Source organism: Epinephelus fuscoguttatus, linkage group LG22 (assembly GCF_011397635.1).
Source record: "Epinephelus fuscoguttatus linkage group LG22, E.fuscoguttatus.final_Chr_v1".
NCBI classification, from domain to species: domain Eukaryota; kingdom Metazoa; phylum Chordata; class Actinopteri; order Perciformes; family Serranidae; genus Epinephelus; species Epinephelus fuscoguttatus.
This window is the reverse complement of record NC_064773.1, coordinates 1,159,655-1,182,347: the sequence shown is the minus strand read 5'-3', so window position 1 is coordinate 1,182,347 and position 22,693 is coordinate 1,159,655. Positions and strand designations below refer to the sequence as shown.

At 42.0% G+C, this 22,693-nt stretch overlaps 1 protein-coding gene across 1 annotated transcript in view; it reads right to left on the bottom strand.

Moving 5' to 3' along the window:
* The window catches only part of LOC125882777 (thyrotropin-releasing hormone-degrading ectoenzyme-like), a 275,288-nt gene that overhangs the window by 119,789 nt on the left and 132,806 nt on the right, over window positions 1-22,693 (bottom strand). The window contains exon 5 of the mRNA XM_049566632.1: window positions 13,786-13,940. Within this exon, the coding sequence (XP_049422589.1) occupies window positions 13,786-13,940 (155 nt within the window). The remainder of the gene's footprint in view (window positions 1-13,785; window positions 13,941-22,693) is intronic.

Below are 22,693 nucleotides of genomic sequence, written 5' to 3'. Positions count from 1 at the left end.
CTTTAAATCAGAACCCTCTCCTCACATCACTTGCAGAGATCCAAGGGGAGAGGAGGTAGCAACACAACTCCACCTAATGGAGGCTGACGGCGCCCCAGATTCAAACGTCCAAAAACACATCATTGAAACCACAAAATATCTCCATACTGCTCGTCCGTAGTGATCCAAGTGTCCTGAAGCCCCGACATAAAAAGTTGTTTGGAAAAACCTCATTTGAACTCTGTTTTTAGCCTCATTGTAGCCTGTGGCTCTGACTGCCTCTCTGGGCACCGCAAGTGATGTGAGGACTCTAAAACATTTTTGGGTGCATTATCCCTTTAATGTTTAATACAATAACATACAACAATAACAATGGCATAATATAACACAAGTTAATTACACTGCACTGATATTTAGCGGGCAGAGACAGCAGTCAAAGGTAATAATGCTCCAGCGTCCGTTTGCAATTTGCAGAAGAAGAAGATGAAGAAGCAGTTTTAAAAAAAAATGCCGTCGTCACGTCTGCTAAGTGCAAAAAGGTGGTGTGTGATCTGAGACAACGCAACGCTGCTGAAATTAGTGCACCATGCAAGAAGTACGTGGTGTACAACTGAAGTAAAGTGTGCGGTTTGAGACACAGCGTGAGCAGAATGATGAGGAGCTCTTGGAGAGGAAGTGAGTCACGTCACCGTATAAAACTTTTCTAAATTAGTCGGTCAGTATCTGACTGAGCTGAAACTATTCTCAGCTGACTGAAATCTCTTTAAGAGTTACACTGGGTTTGGTTATTGGATACAAAGACGGGGTTTCAGGTGTTTATGGTTACGGCGTATACGTGAAGAGAAAGCAGTACATCCATTAGGGATCCTCACAAGTGCAGCGATACGAATATGGTTTTCTGTGTGTGTGTGTGTGTGTGTGTGTGTGTGTGTGTGTGTGTGTGTGTGTGTGTGTGTGTTGAAAACCCCTGACTCTGCTGTCAGCCAGCCAGAATACACACTGTGCTATTTCCTCCTGCATATGGTTGAATTAATGAGCGAGAGAGAGAGCAATCAACAGATGAAGAGAGTAAATCTGTTTTCCTGAATCTCGTCCCAGTGTTTTCTTTGTCAGTTTTAATTAACAGTCAGCTGATAGAAATAAACTGACTGCATCTCCTGGCAAACACCATGTGTGTGTGTGTGTGTGTGTGTGTGTGTGTCGTTTCCGGTGTGGAGACGTTCGCGATAACCAGGTGATAGAAGTAGTGATGGCGGTCATTTTACTGCACACACACACACACCTGGACAGCAGACACACACACGTCTACTTCGCCTTCACACAGACCTGTAGTCAAGCCTTTATACAGAGCTGCAGCAAATCCACCTGAACATATCACCTGTATGTAATGTGTATAATGTGTGGATCTGTATGTGTGCGTATGTGGTGTCTTGCTTGCCCTCTCTCCTTTCTGTTTCAGAGCATGATTGATCATGGGCCTCCGGTGTGTGCCTTAGTGGGCGGGGCTGCGGCTATCAACACCTGTGGAATCCACCCGGCCTCTCTCTTGGCTTCCCATTCCCGGCTTGACCCTGCAGCTCACCTGTGGTCCCTTTTCATTTTAGCTTGCATCCAACACACCCACAGTCACTGCTGACATTCCACATTACAGATATAGATTGTTGTGTTTTGTTAGCCTTAGTTTCTGTTGACTACGGTTGTTAAATAAATATCATTTGCAGTTACATTCCCTCTTGCGTTTGTTTGTCAGAGAATTGAGCCAGCTCTGACAATAACCATAACCTTCTGGGTACACACACTATATTTGTCCTGCGCACGTCACCTTTGATGTCTGTACCACCTGCCTAAATCTCTTGACCACACCTGTCCACGTATCCTGTTAATGACCTGCACAATTCATCTAAACACACCTGTTCATGTCACCGATAAAAAACTCAAAATTAATGTGGCAACACCTGAAAGAAAAAAAGAATCGTGGTTGGTCCACACCATTCCTTGGTTCGGTTGCAGCACAACACCAACTGGGTCACAGTTACAGAAAAACATGTTTTGGGTTGATTTTACTATTTTGTTCAGGTCAGAAGAAGAAAAATCTGATTGGAGCACATCGTCTCTGCAGGACCTTCCCATGATGGCCCAGAAAAACAAAATATACCTCTCTATAGGCTCTAATTGATGTTTTCTCCAGACAGCAGAATCTGCAGCTCCTCTCGGCTTTACAGAGCTTTTCAGTGACGTTCAGCTCATTGTTTATTTATCCAGCCACAACTTTGCTGTTCTGTGTCACTCTCTGCGCTCTGATGGCGCCGTTTTCAGAGAAAAAGCAGTAAAAAGCCGCTGTACTCCACCTGCCGCCTGGAAAGAACAGGAGCGCCACCTGTCCTTTGACCACGATGCGATGATGACAGAGAAGAACCTATAACAAACCCTGACACTATGTGGCCACACTTTTATACCAAAATCTGAAAACAGACAACAGTTACATGGTGACGTGTTCGTTGTGCCTCCTGAAAAACACTGAGAGCTCCACTATTAAAGGTCATATATATATAGCTGTTTCATCAAAACGAATATTTAAAAAAAATAATACATCCATAGAACGTCTAGAAAGATGTAGAATTAAAGTCTATATTTTCCTGAAAAACAGAAATTACAGTAGAGAAATAATTGTTTTGGAAATTATGACGGGCCAAAACTATGTCAATATTTTGATTTGGTTACGTTGGTTATGGCGTCGTCCCAGCGTTATCCGATGCAAATTCTAGCCGACCAACGGAGAAGAAAAACCAGGATCAACATTGGTTCAGCTTTTGATCGTTGGCGTCAGCTGAAGGCAGAAAAAGGGCTAAAAAGTCACGCAGAGGTTGGCGCTTTCCTTCTGGACAGATAAGCTAATGTTTGCTAACTAACACAGCAGGGTTGTAAAAAGATATATCTGATGAATATATCTGGTAGCTAGTAAAGCTGAACTAGTAGTGACACTGCACCTAGATGAACTATGTTAAGAAAAAGTAAGGATGATGGTTAATTTCAGATATTTTATCAAGTTCTCTAGAAACGGCGTTTTTGGGACTGTGATTGTTCCGGTTTTACAGTTGTCAAAGATATATCTACTGATTATATCAAATATCTAGTACAGCCGAACTATCATGTTATTGTTATTATTATTATTGTTACTGGTGGGAAATTATAACAGAGGAATATATTTGCCGTTTTAATATTGAGAACACTTTGGTGTTTTTGTGTGTATACAGGACGTTGTTGAATCAGGGAATCTGTGTCCACCATGACAAAGGATCCTAATTGACTAATCACGTTAGCATCAGTGACGAGTAGAGCTAAAAATGCTTTGCGGAGATTGTTACAGTGCGTTACAGGGTGCACAAGAGAGGATTCATGATTTATTATTATTATTTAATTACTATACCACAAAAGACTCTTGACATCGCTGTCTCCAGTGTCTGTCATTTACCAACATGGCAACCTGTAGAACTGAAGAGTGGAGCGAGAGTGAGTGCGACACCTACTGACTGGGAAGTATGAATCCTATATCTATCGCCTTTAAAACTCCTCCTCTAACCTCCACAAGCACATTAAATTAAGTTGCACATACTTTAGGTGAAAATATGCTCAGCTAGCAATGACGGGTTTTGATGTTACGATAGTGATGATAAAGAAAAGAAGGGAAGAGAGGAAGAGAAAGGGGGAGACTGGTCATACATGAGTTGTGTAGGCTTTCCTTGATTGTTTGATGAGCCAACCTGCTCAGGATGTTCTCACAAATTTTTCGTATGCTTTCCTGCAAAAAGCAATATACACCCAAATTCGTACATATCCCACATAGTTTGAAAGGCTGTGATCATGTGACCAATGCATTGACATCCGTAAACAAGGAAGCAGTCCTGAGCTCTTGAAAGGAGGCAGGTTGGGGCCTGGACGTTTCCCAGAAGTCACGTGTTCGAAACCGTGTGAACTTTGTGTCATTTTAAGGTACATCATGTTTCTTTTTCCAAACCTAACGTCAGCAGCTTTTATTGCCCAAACCTAAACTACGTAACTTTACAGTAGTTACATAACTGCACGTGAAGGACCTAACATCATTCCTGGGGTGCAAATTTGTAGGATAGCATACGAACCGTTCTGTGAGAATATATTGACTCGCGCAACTTCATTAAAAAGTATCAACGAGTGCTGTTCTGTCATTATTTTGCACTGGTCACACAGAAACTAACTTGCACTGTAAGTACTTCACTGACCAGGTACTTTTTTACTTTTACTTTAGTTGGTTTCTCAAATGGTACTTTTCACTTTTACTTGAGATTTTCAGTCACCACCCTGCGCTGCTGTCACAGAGACAAAGCTGTAATAAGGAACTGTACGACGTGCTCAGCAGCAAACAGCCCAGAGACACTGTTAGAGACCAGCTGGTGAACATGGTGGAGCATTTAGCAGCTACAGAGACAGTATCTCCCTCAGGAGGTGGTGGAGACCAAAAACAACGCTAAAAGAGAGAGAATACTGGACTGACATTCATCAGGTGACACAAACACAAAGACTCCTACTGAGTGATCATGTTGATCTGTGACTGCTGGATGTGGGAATAAGCAACCAATCGCAAGTTCACTGTTTCTACTTAAAGGGAAACTTTGCTGATTTTCTGCAATGACACAGAGCTGGTTGAAAGCCAGCAAAGTTCCTCTTTAAAAGATGATTAGAAACTTGTTTCTGCTGCAAACCAAAAAAAAAATCAGTTACTGCAGGTTTAATGACGTAATGACAGGACAATACTTGAAATAATTAGCAATATCAGCCGAACTGTCCTGCAAAAGACTCTGTGGACTTCACCAAGTCGTTCACCAAGGTCTATGGATTCTGTCGATTTTCTTATTCCTGGCAAACTTTCCCACCACGTTCCTCTGTTATTTGTTCTCTCCATATGTGTAAAGCGTCTTTGGGTCCATTGAAATGCACTTAATGCAAGTTATCATTTTTATTATTTGTATTTCCAGAAGGATTTTAAATCTATTGTCCGTCAGTGGTACTGAAGATTAAAGGCTTAACCACATCAGCTTTGGTCGCTGGGTCCTCAGCTGATGCTCCAGAATCAAAACACGGTTTGATTCGAGGTTTCAAAGCAGTTCAACATGCGTCATCAACCTTGTGGTGTGTGTTGTGTTATTTAAACAACAGAAGTGCTTCAAAATGCACACGTCAGATGCTTTCAGTGTGTTCGGCCCTGAAGGCACTTCAACACTATCTTTACGCTGGTAAATATCAGCTGTGTTCATCTCAGTGTCTGAACAGATCTAATGTATAACTGCGTCTGTGTTTCCCTCAGCTGTCTGCTCACATTCCACTCCACATGTTCTCCATCTGTTCACCTGAGAACAACAACAACAACAACAAGGTGCACCCTGAACTTGTCAACAACAGCAGCATATTGTACATCCAACAATACATCAACACCACTTTTCATCAGCAGTCTGGTGTTTGAATCATCATCTCAGATTCAGTCTGGAATATAATTTCATTTCTCTGTTTAAGTCCTGAAAATCATCCTGCTGTGTTTGATGGATGTCAACATAAACACATGACGGCAGCAGAGGAGGGTCACCTGACAGACGCCTACGACATATTCTCTAACACACAAACACATGTGACTAAAATAAATTATTAACTTTTCTCTGCACTGTGTTTTGTCCCATGACGGGAGATATTTCAGACCGTATTACCTGATGGTCCCTTTCTTTAACCTTTGATATATTTCTAACCTCAGTGTCTGTAGGTCAGTCCACCTTTTATCCTCTGGGATGAAATATCTCTTCACTATAAAATGGACTGCAGTGAAATTACATACAGACCTTCATAATTCTTAGATGATAAATCTGTCTGACTTTGATCCTCTGACTTTCCCTTTTCAGTGAAATGTCTTGACCGCTCTGGGATGGATGGCCATAAAATCTGTCCATGTTGCCAGGAGCAGAGATTCTCAGAATTTTTTTCAGTCATGTTCTCCCTCTGACCTTCTGACCAGTGCAAAACATTTATTGGTAGAAAACCAGGAGGAACAAATATCACAAACCTGAAGGTGAGGCATTTGTTGCAGCAGTTTATTGACTGTGTTGTAAATGAGAATACTGAATATAAAATGTGCATCTTTGGACCAACATTTACATTTTTATTGAGCTTATTATAGTATAATAATTTTAGGAATTATGGATGACTGCTGTTTTTCAAATTAACATTTTAAAGTGATACTCAACTTGCTGCCTGTTAGCCAAATCTGGCCCTTGATCGGGTGCTGGGTGGTCCACCAACCATTTTCCGATCATAGGCAAGTATATCATGTTCAGTATACGACAGTTGTTTTGTTGTTGATCCTTGTGAGTTAAAATGGAGCTGAATTTTGCAATGTTACCTTTATTAAATGTTATATCCTCCATCGTATCAGTAAAGGAAAAGTCTGTTAGCTGCAAGGCTCATTTATGCAATGTAAAATGTCTTAATGGCTTAATGTAATAATATTAGCATGTTGTATTTGTGGGGAAAAGGTGTCCAGCAAAGACAAGTGTTTTATCTGTGAACCGTGTGGGTTACAATAAAGCCAAATTTTGGAACATTACCTTCGTTAAATGTCGGTGTTGTTCCTGGCTTCAGGAAAAATCCACAAGCTGCTACGTTAGTGCTTGCAATGGAAATATGCTAATGTTAATGACGTTAGCATATGTGGGGAAAATGTTTCTAGTATAAGACAGTTGTTTTGTCAGTGAACCTTGTGAGTGTTAACGTATCTAATTTTTGTAATGTTCCCTTTGTTAAATGTTGCTGTTGTTCCTGTCTTCATATGAGTAGAGTGAAGCTCTGCTAGCTGCTAGGCTAATTCATGCAATGTAGAATGTCAAAGGATTATGCTAATAACGTTAGCATGTTGTATAAGACAATTGTTTTGTTTTAGAGAATGTTATTTTCATTATTTTCATTATATATGCTGCCTGTTGGACAGATCATTAGTCGGTTCAGCGGCATCTCTCACCATTTTTATGCAGATGACATTCAGCTGTATTCTTCTTTTACCAATGATGAAATTGGCCAGCTGGACATCTTAAATTAATGTTTGGATGCCATTAAAAGCTGGATGTCTGTCAACTACCTCCAATTAAACACCAAAAAGACTGAAGCTCTTACAATTGCTCCTGAACACTCTATCCCTGTTATCAAGCCTTTAGGTGTTCATGCTCAGCAAAACATTCGAAATGTAGGTGTCATTTTGGACTAGTCCCTGACCCTAGACAAACATGTCAGCCAACTTATCAGCTCTGGTTTTTTCCACTTGAGGAGGATAGCCAAATTAAGATCTGTGGTGACCAATGCTGAGATGGAGATGATTATTCATGCTTTTATTTCTTCTCCTTTAGATTATTGCAGTTCTCTTTTTACTTGTTTAAATCAAACCTCATAAATGCAGCAAGTAAGTAACAAGCGATCACGCCGATTTTATCCTCTCTCGGCTGGCTGCCTATTAAATTCCGTATTCATTTTAAAAATTTTAACTTTTAGGGCCCTACATGGACAAACACCTCAGTATATTGCTGACCTCCTCCTCCCTTTATTCACCAAATTTGGCCCTTAGGTCCTCTAACCAGTTTCTACTTGCCGTCCCTAGGACCCGTCTTGTCTTGTTTATTCAACATTTCTTTAATATGCCAGTATTTAGTGTAATTCTATACAACTGTTTAAATCAATGTGTTTCAGTGTTCAAACAAGAACAAACTAATGTAACGTCATCACCTGTCAGACATCTCATCGTCCTGAAATATCTTTTTTACTCTCATTCACAACTTCTAACAGTCAAACCTGAATTTAGACAGAAAGGCGAACAATGTTATTAACACAAACAACATAAGCCAACAGATATTACACTGAGGATTACTTTATACTTCACAGTGCCAATTATGTTGATTCATTTACTTTAGTTGGGATTAAAGTGGAAATTAATGCAGTTTGAATTGGCAGCTTTGAAAACCATCGTTTATCAAGACGATTATTTAAAAGAAAGAAATCTGCGAGTCTCCAAATGTGACTGTGAGATGAGCTGTTGTTCTCACAACACCATGAATATTTAGCAGACACACACACACACACACACACACACACACGCACACACACACACAGAGTTAATCCATTTCTCTGAACAGATTTTAGAATAAAAGTCTATTTTTCCAGTTAAACTTCTTACATCTGAAGCAGCTGATTATTGAAAGCTTCAAACAAACTCTCTCCAGCTTTGTGTGTGTGTGTGTGTGTGTGTGTGTGTGTGTGTGTGTGTTTGCGATAGAGAAATAAATGGCTCCAGGATGAAATGGAGTGCAAAGCGGCAGACAAAACATCACTTTATCACTCTCCTTTCTTCTGACTCTGCTCTAAACTAACAAAGCCGATGAACAAAGATGAGACAAAAACACCAAAACAAAAGAAACCAAAAACCACCATCACTGTGTTTTTATGACATGTGCAATAATATTTATGACTTAATGTAGTGCAGAGCGTGGCACTGTGAAGCTTAACGCTGTTAGTTATTCAGTCTGTTTTTCCGCTGCACACCAGCAGTAGCCTGAAGGTAACGTTCATCCAGACTCAGCAGAGAAATGTGAGTCACATCCTGAAGGAAATTAAATCAAAACGACACGTTCCTCAGTCAGCCACAGGCACAGCAATATTTACACTGTACCTTTTCATTTTCATCATCGATATGAGTTCATACAGCGTCGTGACTGCTGCACTGCTTCAGCTGCTGCGGGCAGTTAAAGGGACAGTTCACTCAAATGACAAGAAACACATTTGACCTAACTTTGGTCGCATGGAGCCATGCAGATAGTTTGGTTAGTTTCTGCTGCCTCTCTATTTCACTGAAGGTGACGTTAACTCAGAGCGTTCAAAGATTTGAAATATGATTATTGACCAATGAGACTGCATTTACCTCCATCGCATTGGGAGGGAGGCAGAAATTCCAGAGATGGATATCAGCCTATAAAACTAAAGCCACACAATGTGGCCACTCTGTCTCTGGGAGTGTGTTTTATTGTTTGGGTTTCTTATTTCCAGTGAAGGGAAATCTTAATTCAGCAGCTTACAATGATATTTTAAGAAAGTGGTTTCAAAGGCCTGATGCAAACCAGACATGCCTGGAGAAAGCCCTTTCTTGTTCTGAAATAAACAACACAAAGAAAAACTAAATAAAACTTTCTAAAAGTGTCCAAAGGTCTTTCGTACAGAGTGAGAAAGCTCCAGTTTAAGGAAAACAGATTTAAAGGTCAGTCTTCTTTAGTTTAAAGCATGTCGGGAGGAACAACCAACAAGGTCAGATCAGACGTGGTAGCGATAAGAGCTGCTTTAGATCTCAAATGTCTGTATGCAAACAGAGTTCAAAATCAGGAACCCCGTCTGCAGTGGCCGGTAAAATCATCAGGCCGTTTATTACTTTGGTGGACTGGAGAAAAAAAGCACAATATAAGGACAGGTTTAGTAAATTTAACGTATGATTGCATGGAGCTGCACATCTTAAAGATGATCACAACTGCTATAAAAGCAACACAAGTGGCTGCAGAACCTTTTTCATTTCGACTGACTGTCAAAGTTCATCAAATTGTAACCAAAAAACATCAATAAAAAGGTGCACACATACATACATGGAGATACACAGATACCTTTCATCTGCTCGCACTGTTGTGACACAGAGCTGGTTGAAAATCTAATTTTCCTTTTAATAACAGAAAGCTGCTTTGTCACTTTGTTACACTGCATGGACTGCTTTGGTTCATTGCTGCCAGTGTAGCCGCCATATTGCCACAGCCGCAACTGTCGACACTGAGGACTGAGACAAACAGAGAAAGGGACTGAGCGCTGCGGCGTGTGTTTGAGAGAGAAAGGGGGAAGTAAAAGGGGAATGGGAAGGCAACATGGATGGGGGTTGAGAAAAAGCCTGTTCATCTGCTCACACTGTGGTGACACAGAGAAAATCTGTTGAAAATCTAATTTTCCATTTATTAACAGAACGTTGCTTTGTCACTTTATCACTTTATCACTTTGTCACGTGGTTTACACCACATTGACTGCTTCGGTTCGTTGCTGCCAGTGTAGCCGCCGTATTGGACCAGACGAGACCAGCCTCCAGAAGGCACACTTCCTGCAAACTTACAACTTTACACGCTATACTAACAACTCTGTCATGGACTGAGACAGGCAGAGAAAGGGACTGAGCGCTGTGGCGTTTGTGTTTGAGAAAGAGAGTGGGAACTAAAAGGGGAATGGGAAGGTAAACTTTGCTGATTTTCAACCAGCAGTGTGTCGTTGCAACGTGGGCAGTACCTGCAGATTAACAACACTCAACCTCCTTCCGTGCTGCCAGCCAAGAGCTCCCCACACCGCCCACTGGCCCCCACACTGTTCACACTGTGCTGACACAGGGCTGGTGGAAAATCAGCAAATTTTCCCTTTAATAACGTAATGCTGCTTTTTTGCAATGACTGCTTTGGTTCTTTGCTGCAAATATTGAACCAGGCAAGACTGTCCTTCAGGAGACACACTCACAGTGTTTTTCATGATTTTGAAAAATAATGTTTTATATACTTACTTATACTGCTTTTTAAAAAAATAATCCTAATTTTGGTGGCTGGCTAACATTTTTCAGTGGTGTGACAAACTCAGAATAGATATTTATTTTTGCTTTATGTTTGTTCTTTAACTGGTTACCACAAACTGTGGATGTCGAAGAATCTTTGTGTCTTTCTGATTGTTTGTCTGAATATTTGGACGAGTGTGGGTTGTTTTATGACACAGCAGAATCAAACCAACCATGAATTTGTGCACATCCCTAATTTGAATGTGACATTATAACAATGACGAGGGATTTTGGAAGCTGCTGTTGGTTTTAAAGTCAGTTTTGTAAAAAACCCTCAACAGCTAGACCGAATGAACCTCTGTGCTTTTCAACAGCGCTGTTGCTCCGCTTCTGTCTTTGTTCATCTTTTTGTGTCTCTTATTCTCCTTCAACGAACGTCGTCTCCGTTCTGTTTCTCCTTCACTTTGTTTCGTCGCCTCTTTGTCTCTCCGTCTCCTACGCGCTCCCTCTCTGTTTCTCCTCGCTGACTGAAACCTTTAAATTTTCCTCTGCTTCATCGTGTTTGTCTGCTTGTCACGTATTCGATGTCGTACTGTAAAAACAGGATCATCTCCTCTGCTGTTGTTGTTGCCCGAGGAGCTTTTGCAACACACACACACACACACACACACACACACACACACACACAGCTCATTGGTGTTGCAGCTGAAGCTGTTTTGACTTCTGTCACGTTCAGTCTGTTTACAACTGGATCGTTTGCATCGTTAAAGGAAAAGTCTGCTGTTTTTTTAAATTCAACTCTTAATTCTATTTAAAGTCAAAGTAACGTGCAGCTGAATGTGAAGGTGATTTCACAGCAGCAGGTTCAGGTTCAGGCTCAGTGACAGCTGTGTGTTCTAGCGTCTGCCAGGTAACATACTATCAACAAATTTAGCTGCTGCTGCAGCTGTATCATTTCCTCCAAAAGGAAACGTTATTTAAAGCTCTGTGCTGGTGTGTTCACATGCCTACACATGAGGGGGATGCAATGTTCAAGGCCTGGGCACAGCGTTGCATTCAAGGGCTATCAAGCTGTCGGGAAATGAAGAAAAAACTAGCAGAGAGCACTCAGAGAGGTAAACAAGTATTGTTGACTTCTGCCAACGCTGCAGAATCCCTTCAAGAAGTGATTCTAATAATAATGTTGGCGAGGTTTTAAAGTGCGTCCGATTAAAATACACACAGTCAGAGAATAGTGACGTTCAGGAGGAAACGTTCATAAATATCCCGTCTTGCAATGTAAAGACATCATTTTAACGAGGTCTTCACAGAAACTGATCAGATTACTAAAAAAAACCTGCTCATACATTTCTGAAATATCCCACCTCCACAGCAGAGGTAATTCGCTCACATGAATGTTCTGAAAAGGATCATTTCAATAAAACAGCTTCTTGAATGTTGGCAAGTGTTTTAGTGGCAAACATTTTCATATGCTCCAATAAACACCTGAGTCTGGAGACGTTCAGAGGAGCCGTTACGACACATTACAGCAGGGTTTATAAAATATTATGTCGGCTTAAACTGACAGCTTCTGCAACACGTTAACAAAATGTACCAGAAGCAACATAAAGCACACAGACACAGAAACACATATTCCACATGACTCATTGAGGATGACTCCAAATGGGAAAGATTTCACACCGTCTTTGCCAACAATAAAAAAGCTGTTAAAAATGAAATTAAAGTTTGCAGCAGCATCTTCAGCACCTGCTGCTGATTGATCATCAGCTGACAGAGATTATACGTCAAAACTGTTGTGGTGATCACATCTTCAACAAAGCTTGAAGTGAGATGAGATTTAATATTTTCAGTTCTAGCGGATGTGTCTGGAGTTTACAGAAGAGTACTGGGTCGAGGCGTGAGGGAGAACAATGAGAGGAGGGAGATTTTTTATTTTGCATTTTGAAATTAAAGTTGGAATGTTGAGAATAAAAAAGAAAGGTCCAAAATAAAGATGAAGTGTCAAGAATGAAGTCAAAATGTTGAGTATGAAGTTAAAAAGTTAAAAAACAAAAAAACATCAAAATGTCAAGAGTAAAGACAAAATGCAGAAAAAAGGACAAAAATTGGAGGATAAAAATAAAATGTCAAAAATACAGTCCAAAAAATGAAAAAATGAAATAAAAAAATTCCCTTTACTCTCGACATTTAGCCATTATTCTCAAAATTTTGATTTTAATCTTAAAATTTAGATTTTTATTCTTAAAATTTTTACTTTATTCTAAAAATTTCAACTTTATTCTTAAAATTTTGATTTTATTCTTAAAAGTTTGACTTTTTTTGATATTTGAATTTATTCTCAACACTTCAAATTTATTCTTGTCATTTCAACTTTATCCTTGGAACTTTGACTTTATTCTCAAATTTTTGACTTTATTTTTGACGATTGAACTTTGTCCTTAAAATGCAAAAAACAAGACCCTATTTTCTAAAATATTGTCAGTAATACTGAAAGTATTTTCTTGACATTTCAACTGTCACTTTGTCTTAATTCTTAAAATGCAGATAAATAAATCTTTTTCTGATTTATTTCTTCTTACGCTTGTCACTTATATAAAGTTTGACTTGAGTCTCAACTTTTTGACTTTGTTGTCAACATATGGACTAAATTGGTTTTGAAATACAAAATAAAAAATATCCATGTCTCATTTTCTACCCTGATTCTCTTTGTTAGAGTGAACCACTTCACGTTTCCATTGAATGCATGTACAGAGTTTTGCTGCTTGAATTTCTCTTTGGTAAAGTTTGACAAAATTGTTGATGGCCATCACTGGCGGTGCAAAGTACTTTTGTTCTGTCAGTCGGCCCGTCCAAGACTTTAGTCCAGTGTACTGTAGATATAGTCGTGGTTCCCAGAGGATGACTGCTTAATGACTTCACAAACTGCTGACCTTTTGTCTAGCACATCAGGATGAAATGTCAGCTTTTGTTTCTGCCCACATGATCATGTCATCAAATAAAACAAAAAAAAAGAAACGTTCCTCAGTTTGTGCACCAGCATTTACCATAGTTGATATATTTGCTGTTCTTGGAAGATGTTTGGATCTAAGCTGCCATTAAAACCAAACATTTAAAGTAGGTGGACCTCTCTGAGATTTGTAATAAACAACAAAAATCAACAGCAGGTAAACTGTATTAAATGTCTCTACCTGGTGGCAGATTTCGTGGACGACCACCATGGTCAGTTCCATCTGATAGGACGAGGACGACACCTCAGCGTCCAGTAGGATCTTCTGCTCCACAAAGACGCTCAGCCCCCAGTTCTCCATGGCGGCGTAGGGATGTTTGGGCACCGCCAGCAAGTCTGAAAAACACACCAAACAAAGCATGATGGGCTTCTGAACACACGCCGAATGTGTTCCTCCATTAATAAACTCCACCGTTGGCATCAGCCAACCAGAGTCCTGCATTTAAATAAAAAGCTGACAGAATGACTGCTGGCATCAGACCACATCCCATTTTGGGTTAAAATTAAACTCATGAGTCATTTTAACAACCTGCCAGAGAATCCTTTTATGCCCACAACATGGATATATGGAGTCTTCAGATATAACTCTACATCTATCTGTGCAAGGGAGAGAAGCAGAGAGGAGGAGAGAGGAGGACATGGAGGGAGAGTGGGGAGATGAAAAGGAGGAGAAAGCGAAGGACTCCCTTTAAGCAAAGAATGAGAGAGAAGGAGGAGGGAGCGGCTGAAGGAGGAGTTTACCTTCAGTTAAGAAGATTTATTAGAGCCGCGAGGAAGTAATTAACGTCAGACTCCAGTTAAAGTAAAGTAACCTCGCTGGGCAAACGGGGAAGTAAAAGTGAAGTAAAAGTCATCCACTCAAAGTTTCAGTAAAAGTCGTAAAGCACTGAGAGTACTCGAGTAGTGAGAGGCACATTGTTCTGAAGATAAAGAACACACAGAGAAGTGATACGACTTTTGTTCAGAGGTGTCATTTATTTGTCCTCTCAGTAAAAAATCTCATGACTGCTCAGCTGCAGCTCAAAAGCAGTTTTCAGGGATTGATTCTGACTAAAATATCTCAAACTATTTAATGGATCAAGATGAAATTTGTTCTCCCCACAGCATGAATCCTGCCGACCTCAGTGACCCTCTGACTGTTCCTCTAGCGCCATCTGCAGGTTGACATAAGTGCTTCTCTCACACCGAGTTAAAAGCCAATAATAAAAATGTCTTTTAAGTCGTGATTTAAAAACAGGTAAGGAGGGGGCCGGCCTAATATGCAGCTAGTTTAGGGGCTGCTCCTGCAAAAGCACGGTCTCCTCTGTGCTTCAGCCTTGATCGTGGGACCTCCAGAAGCAACTGGTCAGCAAACCTGAGTGACCTTGAGGGGACATGTTGCTGTAAGAGGTCAGAGAGACAGGGTGGAGCCAGCCCGTTCAGAGATTTGTAGGTAAATAATAACATTTTAAAATCAATTCTAAAACGAGTAGGAAGCCAGTGGAGTGAGGCCAATATGGGGGTGATATGCTCACACTTGCTCCTGTTAACAGACGAGCTGCAGCATTCTGGACGAGCTGCAGGCGTGAGAGGGAGGCCTGGCTAATACCAACATAAAGGCCATTACAATAGTCAAGCTGAGATGAAATAAAAGCATGTATGACCTTTTCAGATCTCTAAAAGGTAAGAAGGATTTGACTTGAGATAAAAGCCTCAGCTGGAAGAAGCTGGATTTGACAACCGAAGTTACCCAAATTTTTTGCAGTAGGTTTCATGAATGCTTCCAGGGAGCCCAGGCTGATATGTGATACATCACAGGCACCGCTGGGTCCAAATAACAAAAGTTCAGTTTTGGCTTCACTGAAGCTTAAAAAGTTCAGGGCCATCCAGGATTTAACATCCTGCAGGCATTCAATAGTGGTTATAGAGAATTAGAATTTTTCTGGTTCAAGGGTAAGTAAATTTGAGTGTCATCGGCATAACAATAGAATGACATGCCATACTTCCTAGAAATAGTTCCTAAGGGCAGCAGGTAGAGGCAGAATAGAGCTGGCCCGAGAACAAAACCCTGAGGGACTCCACATGGGAGAGGCACTGGAGAGGATACAGTGTCACCAAGACAAACAGAAAAAAAATGAAAAAACTTGAACCGCTCCTAGTCTGGCCCCTCCCCTGGGACCACTTGGAACTTGGGGCCCTTGGGAGACAGGGGCTGTTAGCCCTGGACAACACAGATCCCAGGATCATGGGGACATGCAAACCCCCCAAATAGGTGCAGCATGGTTCGACTCGGCGCGGCCAAAAGTAACAGCGGGAAAGGCCAATAGTGGCCTCAGTGTGTTTCACCTTTTCACTTCCGTGCCTGGTACTTAACTGTACATCCAAGAATAAACTCTGCTGGACTGATGATGGAAAGTAAAATAGTTGGCGAGCCCTCGACCCAACTCTTCACAGAAAGAACGAGGAAGAAAGTGAAGAGTATCTTGGCGGATAGCTCCCATCCTCTCTTTAGCCAGTCTGAGCTCTTGAGCTGTGGGAGGCGCTACAGAGTCCCTCTGACAACTGAAAATGTATTTAAGAAGTCTTTCATCCCAATCGTTCCATCAGTACCATGAACTCAACAAAGTGACTGATGAGGTTTGAACCACAGACGGACAATACGCTGATTTAGCGTCTAAACACACATTGTTTTCAATGTCAAGGCGCCAAACAGGAAGTAGATCAGCTCTGACCTCAGATTTCAGGTAAACAGACTGTGATATGGTGCTGGTTATGGTTGCTTAGCAACCTCAGACACAACCTGCCTTTGTGCTCTGAAAAGTAGGCATGAGAGTAGCGTCCAGCGCCCGACCTCACGTTTACCAGGTGGTTAAAGACACGGCATGTGTACGGCGTCTTAACGTGTTAAATGTTTGTAATGACCTTGTGTGTTTGTTTGTTTGACTGTTTGTCTGCTTTTTATGATGTCGTCTCTTGTGTCTGGTGAGCCGAGGACAACTCTCTGTCCCTGGTGGACAATAAAGATCTGTTCTGTTGGAAAATGGATGACGGAGCTGCGAGCGTGCCTGCAGACTCTTTAGAAGTTAGTGATGTATCAGCTGAGTTTGATGAGTTTCACTCTGCAGGATTTCAATAAAACAAAGTGATGTAATAACCACGTTGATGGTCCCGTTCTGAGCCTTTGCAATGTCCAAAAATGTGCTGAGAGTGTACAACCATGTTCCCATGATGCTCTGGGTGATGCAGTAATAAGGTGTAATGTTGCCTGCAGTGAGCGAGTCAGCTGTAGAGCTGAGCACCTGAGCCCCATTTTTGTTTTTAGCCTCAAGTTGTTCCTTTTTTTTTTTTTTTGCACAGCAAGAGAAATCGTGCTGCGTCGCCTGCCAGCAGTTCATGTTTCAAGCCTCTCTCCTCTGAAATGTATTCATGTGATACTGATCCACAACAACAAACACAGGATGTGACATTATGTTTTTCTGTCTTTATGAAGAGGAAACATTTCTGAAAGTTACAAAAACGTTCACAAATATCTGGAAAATTTGTGTTCAGCACCAACCACAGCAAAGAAATGGAAATTATAGCTGCTAGAGATCCAGATACTTTCCTCAAGGGTCAGCGGAGACCAAAACCAGAGCTAAAACCTGAACCTGACAAAGAGTTAAGGTCCTGACACACCAAGCCAACGGTCAGCCATCGACCAAAGTCGGGCCACCAGTGAGCGTCTGTCGTCCTAGTTTTTGCGGTGTGTCCCGCACCGTCGGCACTTTGGCGTCTGCGTCTTTTCGGCCAATTGAGCATGTTGAATCGGCGGCGGAGCTTGTCGGTGAGAGAGATCACTCTGATTGGCTGTTCAGGTTTTATTTCCTCGCCCCTGTAGCGAGTGAATCTGCCTGTAGTGAAACCGGGGCTAACCGGTGCTTCCTCCTCAGGCTCCACTTCACTCAGCTGCCCCACAGACCCGCTGCTTCTTCACACTTTAACCTGAATAACAAACCGGAGCTAGCTGGGAGCGGCTAGCGGAGCGTTAGCCGCAGCATGACCGGAGGGAAGCACAGCCAGTTAGCCTCCGCTAGTCTCTGAGCTAGCCCCGGCTCTCCGTTTGGATCCAACCGGAGCACCGAGCCCTGGTTTGTTATTCAGGTTAAAGTGGGAAGAAGCAGCGGGTTTATCGGGCAGCTGAGTGAAGTGGAGCCTGCGGAGGAAACACCGGGACCGTCTGGATGTAATAGTCCGTGGAGGTGCTGCGGTGCTCGGCTGCACAGATAGGAAACCCCTCGGCTGACAGGATGTACCACTCTCTCACTCCGCTCTCTCTCACGCAGGCGCAGAACGTACGTGCTTCTTGGCCGTCGGATGTAGTCCGTGTAGTGTGTTCAAATGCAACTGACACAGGGCGACGTGAGGCGACGTAGACGACGCAACAGTTGGCTTTCATCGCCGCTAGTTCTTTGATGTCGGTTTGGTGTGTCTGCACCTTTAATGTAGAGATTGGTCTGTATTCTTCCGAGAGTTGAGTTGTTTAAAGTGAACCCAAAAATAGGAGGAGCAGGAAATTGGTTTCTTTTCAGAGGAGAAGAACCTGATTAAAACAGAGGAGGAGAAGAAAAGGAGGAGGTGAGAAGGTGAAAATGAGCTCTCTCACTCTCTAACAGAAAGCTGATTGTTTTTCAGGAGGAGGAAGAAGAAGAAGAGTTTCTCTCTGGTAAATGAGTGAAAAGAGTTCAGGTGCTCATTTGAATTTTAAATCAGAATCTTTGGCATTTCAGCCGCAGCGACCTTCGTCAGTGTTGCACCATCACACACAACAGTATTTTCACTTGCCCCCGAAACTGAACAAACCAGACAGACTCTGCTGCTGCGAGCTTTCTCTCTTCTGCCTCAGTTTGATTCAAGTTTTCGCTCTTGCAGTTCTTTTTTTGTTTAGGAGGTGCAGAGCAAAGAATAGAGGAGGAGGGGAGAGGTGGAGGGAGAGAAAGAAAATGTGAAGGTGAGAAATAGATTTTCCTGCAATTCAGAAAGAAATCAACAATAATTGGAGCATTTATGACACTTTGATGTTTCATGTCTCAACAACTACTGGACAGGCTTTTATCAAATCAATTGAACACAATAATTTTCACCAGACATAAACGAACATAACATAATAGGGAAAAAAACTGATATGTAGTGTTTTTCTGTGATTGAAGCTAAGAACATTTGATTTTCTCATTAATGTGTTGTTAATGAAACGAGGCGCGCACTCCAGTTTTGGTTTCCTCTCTGCAGAAACCTCCAGGCGTCACTTTGAGTCACAGATTTGTTTTAGTTTCTCCACACGGACCTCCAACTGTCTCAAACTGTCAATCACCCCAATGAAGCATGACATCACTGCTGTCTGACAGCTGTCAATCATCACATGGTCTGTGGGTTTACTGCTGCTGCTCATGTTGGCAGGAGCGCAGTGAGGTGCAACACACAGAAACACACACTGACAGGAAATGTAAAGCAGATGAAACACACACAAAAGCAGCAGCGTTTCTCCAACTGGTCCCACCCGGCTCATAAGTCCAGTCCAGATTTGCCACAAGACGAGTTGAAAGAGGTAAGCTGCACCCAGCACCAATTCATCAGTCAATGAGAGTGTGTGTGTGGGCGGGGCATAAGCACATACAGCCAGCAGCAGCAGCGACCCACCGTCTGACACCGACACACCGTGAGGACGGAAACAGAGGGCTCTGTGGGGACGGAGCACCTGCTGCAGAAAGCCAACACGCCGTCTGTGGTCATTTTGACTTGACCAGCTGACTTCACTACAAGCTGACTGGCTGTTGAAACAGGTGACGTGCTTTAAAACCAGCTGAGTGTCAGGTGACACCATCAGCCGGCTTGAGTCCAGCTCAGAGTTTGACAAATAAAAAACCTCCATGGATCAAAAATTCACAACAGAAAGTCATAACTGGACTTGTCTGCAGATGAAGGTGTCAACAGTTTTACAGACGGCTCTTTTATAATGGAGGTCTATGGGAAAATGCTTTTTTTTTCTGCAATACCATGAAGCAAGGTTGCAACCATAGACTGTATAAATAATAGACGTAGTCACTGCGACACCACCCACAGACTCATGGACTCCCATTTTGAAGCCTTGAGTTCTGTATTTTGGCCGTCGCCATCTTGGGGCTTTTTGGAGCCAGGAGTGACCATATGTGGATGAGAAAGTGGAGCTATGGAGGAGCAGGAGGCTCACAAACTGTAGTGACTAGTAGCGTTGGCCTGTCCATAATTATGTGTAACTTTAAGACTTTTATTTATAAAACGTAACCAGGTGAGTCACATAAAAAATTCAGCCCTGTGCAGTGAATGTTGAAATAAGATACAGAGACCAGGCTGTAAACATGATTATTTCTGCTGTAAAGTTTTAACCTGGAGGTCTGTGGGGATTAACTCGCTCTTGGAGCCAGCCTCAAGTGGACATTAGAGGAACTGCACCTCATTTCATTTCTCAGCCTCGAAGGTTGCCACGAAGCTGCCGTATAGGACATAAACCCTGCTCCTTCTGTGTTAGCAGATGAGACGTGGGAGAAACAAGAAACATGTCAAATGAATTTTTCCCAAAGATGTTTTCTGTCGTTTCTTATTAAGCTGATGTTCAAATATTTTTTTTTCTGATAAGTTTGGTTTTAATTAGTGAGTTGATGTTCGTGATGAGTGGCGCTGCTTGTAATTGGTTAGCGTATAGGCAGGAACTCAAAACCACCAATACTGCTACTGTGCAGACTCTGGCTCCAAATGATGTCACCAGCACAAGATGGCAGCGGCTGTATCTGGGATGTTTTAGCTTCATCGTTGTACAACGGGAGGAAGTGGAGACGTGTTGTCCATCATGATATATCCTACAGTGGTTTATGGTTTTGTTGTTCGTTGGTCTCGAACACTTGTCTGCAGCTTGGCAGGTGTCTCATTGAGGTGACACGCTATCCACCATCCCCTCCCCCTCCTGATGACAAAGTCAGCTAAGAAACTACGTCTCTTTTGAAACGTTGATATGATGTGTAGGAAACATACAAATTTATGTTTTGCAGAAAAGTACAATACCTACATTTTTTCCTGGCAACCAGATGTGCGGCTGAGTGGCTTACCATCGTAGTTTAGCATGTTAGCATGCTAACATTAGCTAAGTATCAGTTAACACAGAGCCAGCTGAGTGTGACGGGCATTAGGTCATTAGTTCTGCAGGTATTTGCTCATAAATCAAAGTACTGGACACTATAACACGCTGACCTGACAATGGCGCTAGATGAAAAGTCAGAGGATCACCAAAGTTACTACAGCTCCTCCTGAGGAGGGAAACATGAATGATGAACCACATTTCATCACAAAACTCATCCAACAGATACTGAGACATGTGACTCAAAACCAAGGATGTGAACCTTAATGTGGTGTAAAGGGAAAGTCAGAGGATCAGCTGTCAGTCAGACTCATCCTCTGCACATCTTTAATATCTGCACCTTCATCTGAAATCTTCCAAAACATGTTGAGATATTTCAGTGTGAGCTTAAAGTGGTGAAGCACCTGACCGTCTGTGTCTCTTACAAACCCTCTCTGGCTCCTCACATGTGAGGATTCATTGTTTTCCATCACTGTAAATAAATCAAACATCTTTGTGTTTCAGGCTGTTGATGAGCCGACAGAACAGAAGCTGTTTTTATGTTTGGCGTTGGGAAGCAGCCTCTCAGCAGAGAGCTGAGCTCACTCAGCTGTTTGAGTTGGTGTTTAAACTCTGCGGCAGCTGTCACTCAGCTCTGTCAGCAAGTTAATCAGGTATGAACACGTCACGATGCCACTCCTCGGACCGCCGGGTGGCCGCTTTTACCCAGCACGCACCTCTCTGGCAGAACGAGGGCAGGGTTAGGTTCATGAAGACCCACTGTGTTAAATGTTTGTAGGCAGACAGAACTCTGCTGCTGACTGAGGGATGAAAATATGTTTTTCTGAAGGATTCTGGATCAGTTCATGCAAAATGTGTCGGGTTTAAGTGTCAATACATTAAATAAAAGTGTGTAAACTGGGTTAAACTACAAGTGTAGCTTCCAGGATACAAGACTGGACACACAGGGTGCTCATCAGAGAGAAACGTGACAGACAGACAGACAGACAGACAGACAGACTGGGATTCCAACATTAAAAATAATAAAAATGTAAATCTATAGTGGATTTTATATAGTTATATAATTATATTCTGGTGTTATCAAAGAACCATTACACATTAAATTAACCTCTTGTCATTAACCTGCAGCGTTAAGTGGGATTCATACTTCTGTAATGAATCAATACAGTAAGCTCTACGCTGTAACCTGACGAACAGCTCTCCACAAATGTCACTATGCGTCATAGCGACGCAGACCTCCTGTGTATTTGTGTGAACTGAAACCATTTCCCTGAGTGGCAACAAAGCTTTTATCTACTTTAATTTCACAGATAAGAAACAATAAATTCTGTAGACAATAAAGCTTCCACTAAAATGTGAGTAGAGAAAAACTCTGCGAGCTAGGCTAATTTATGCAAATAATATGCCACAGGCTTGTGCTAATAACGTTAGCATGTTGTATTTGTTTGGAGAAGGTGTTTAGTGTTAGGGCCGTTTCATAGTCGACGCAAAGGCACGCTGACTGTGTTGTCCATTTTTTCGATATGCGACGCGTGTAATACCATGCGTTGACAGCAGGGGTGATAATGCAAGCGACGTACTTGAAATTAACCATTTTTTGTTATTCACAGAAGAAGCAGGTATGAAATATGGCGGTCAAGGAGGAAAAACTTGTGTTCAGTTCTAGTCCCTGCACTCTATAAAATAGCAGTACTGGCTAGCCGGAATGTACCCCTGACTCTGCTACCCCCTATTGCGCGGGCAATGTCTTGCATTTCAAGTGTCGCCTGCGTCGCTTGCGTTCAATGTGTTGACTATGAAAGGAAGTGCGTTGCTCGTCGACTGTGAAACGGCCCTAGACAGTTGTTTTGTCAGTGAACCTTGTGAGCTGTAATGGAGCCTATTTTTGTAGCGTTACCTTTGTTAAAGTTGCTGCTGTCCCTGGCTTCATATGAGTGGAAGGAAAGTCCACTAGCCGCTAATTTAT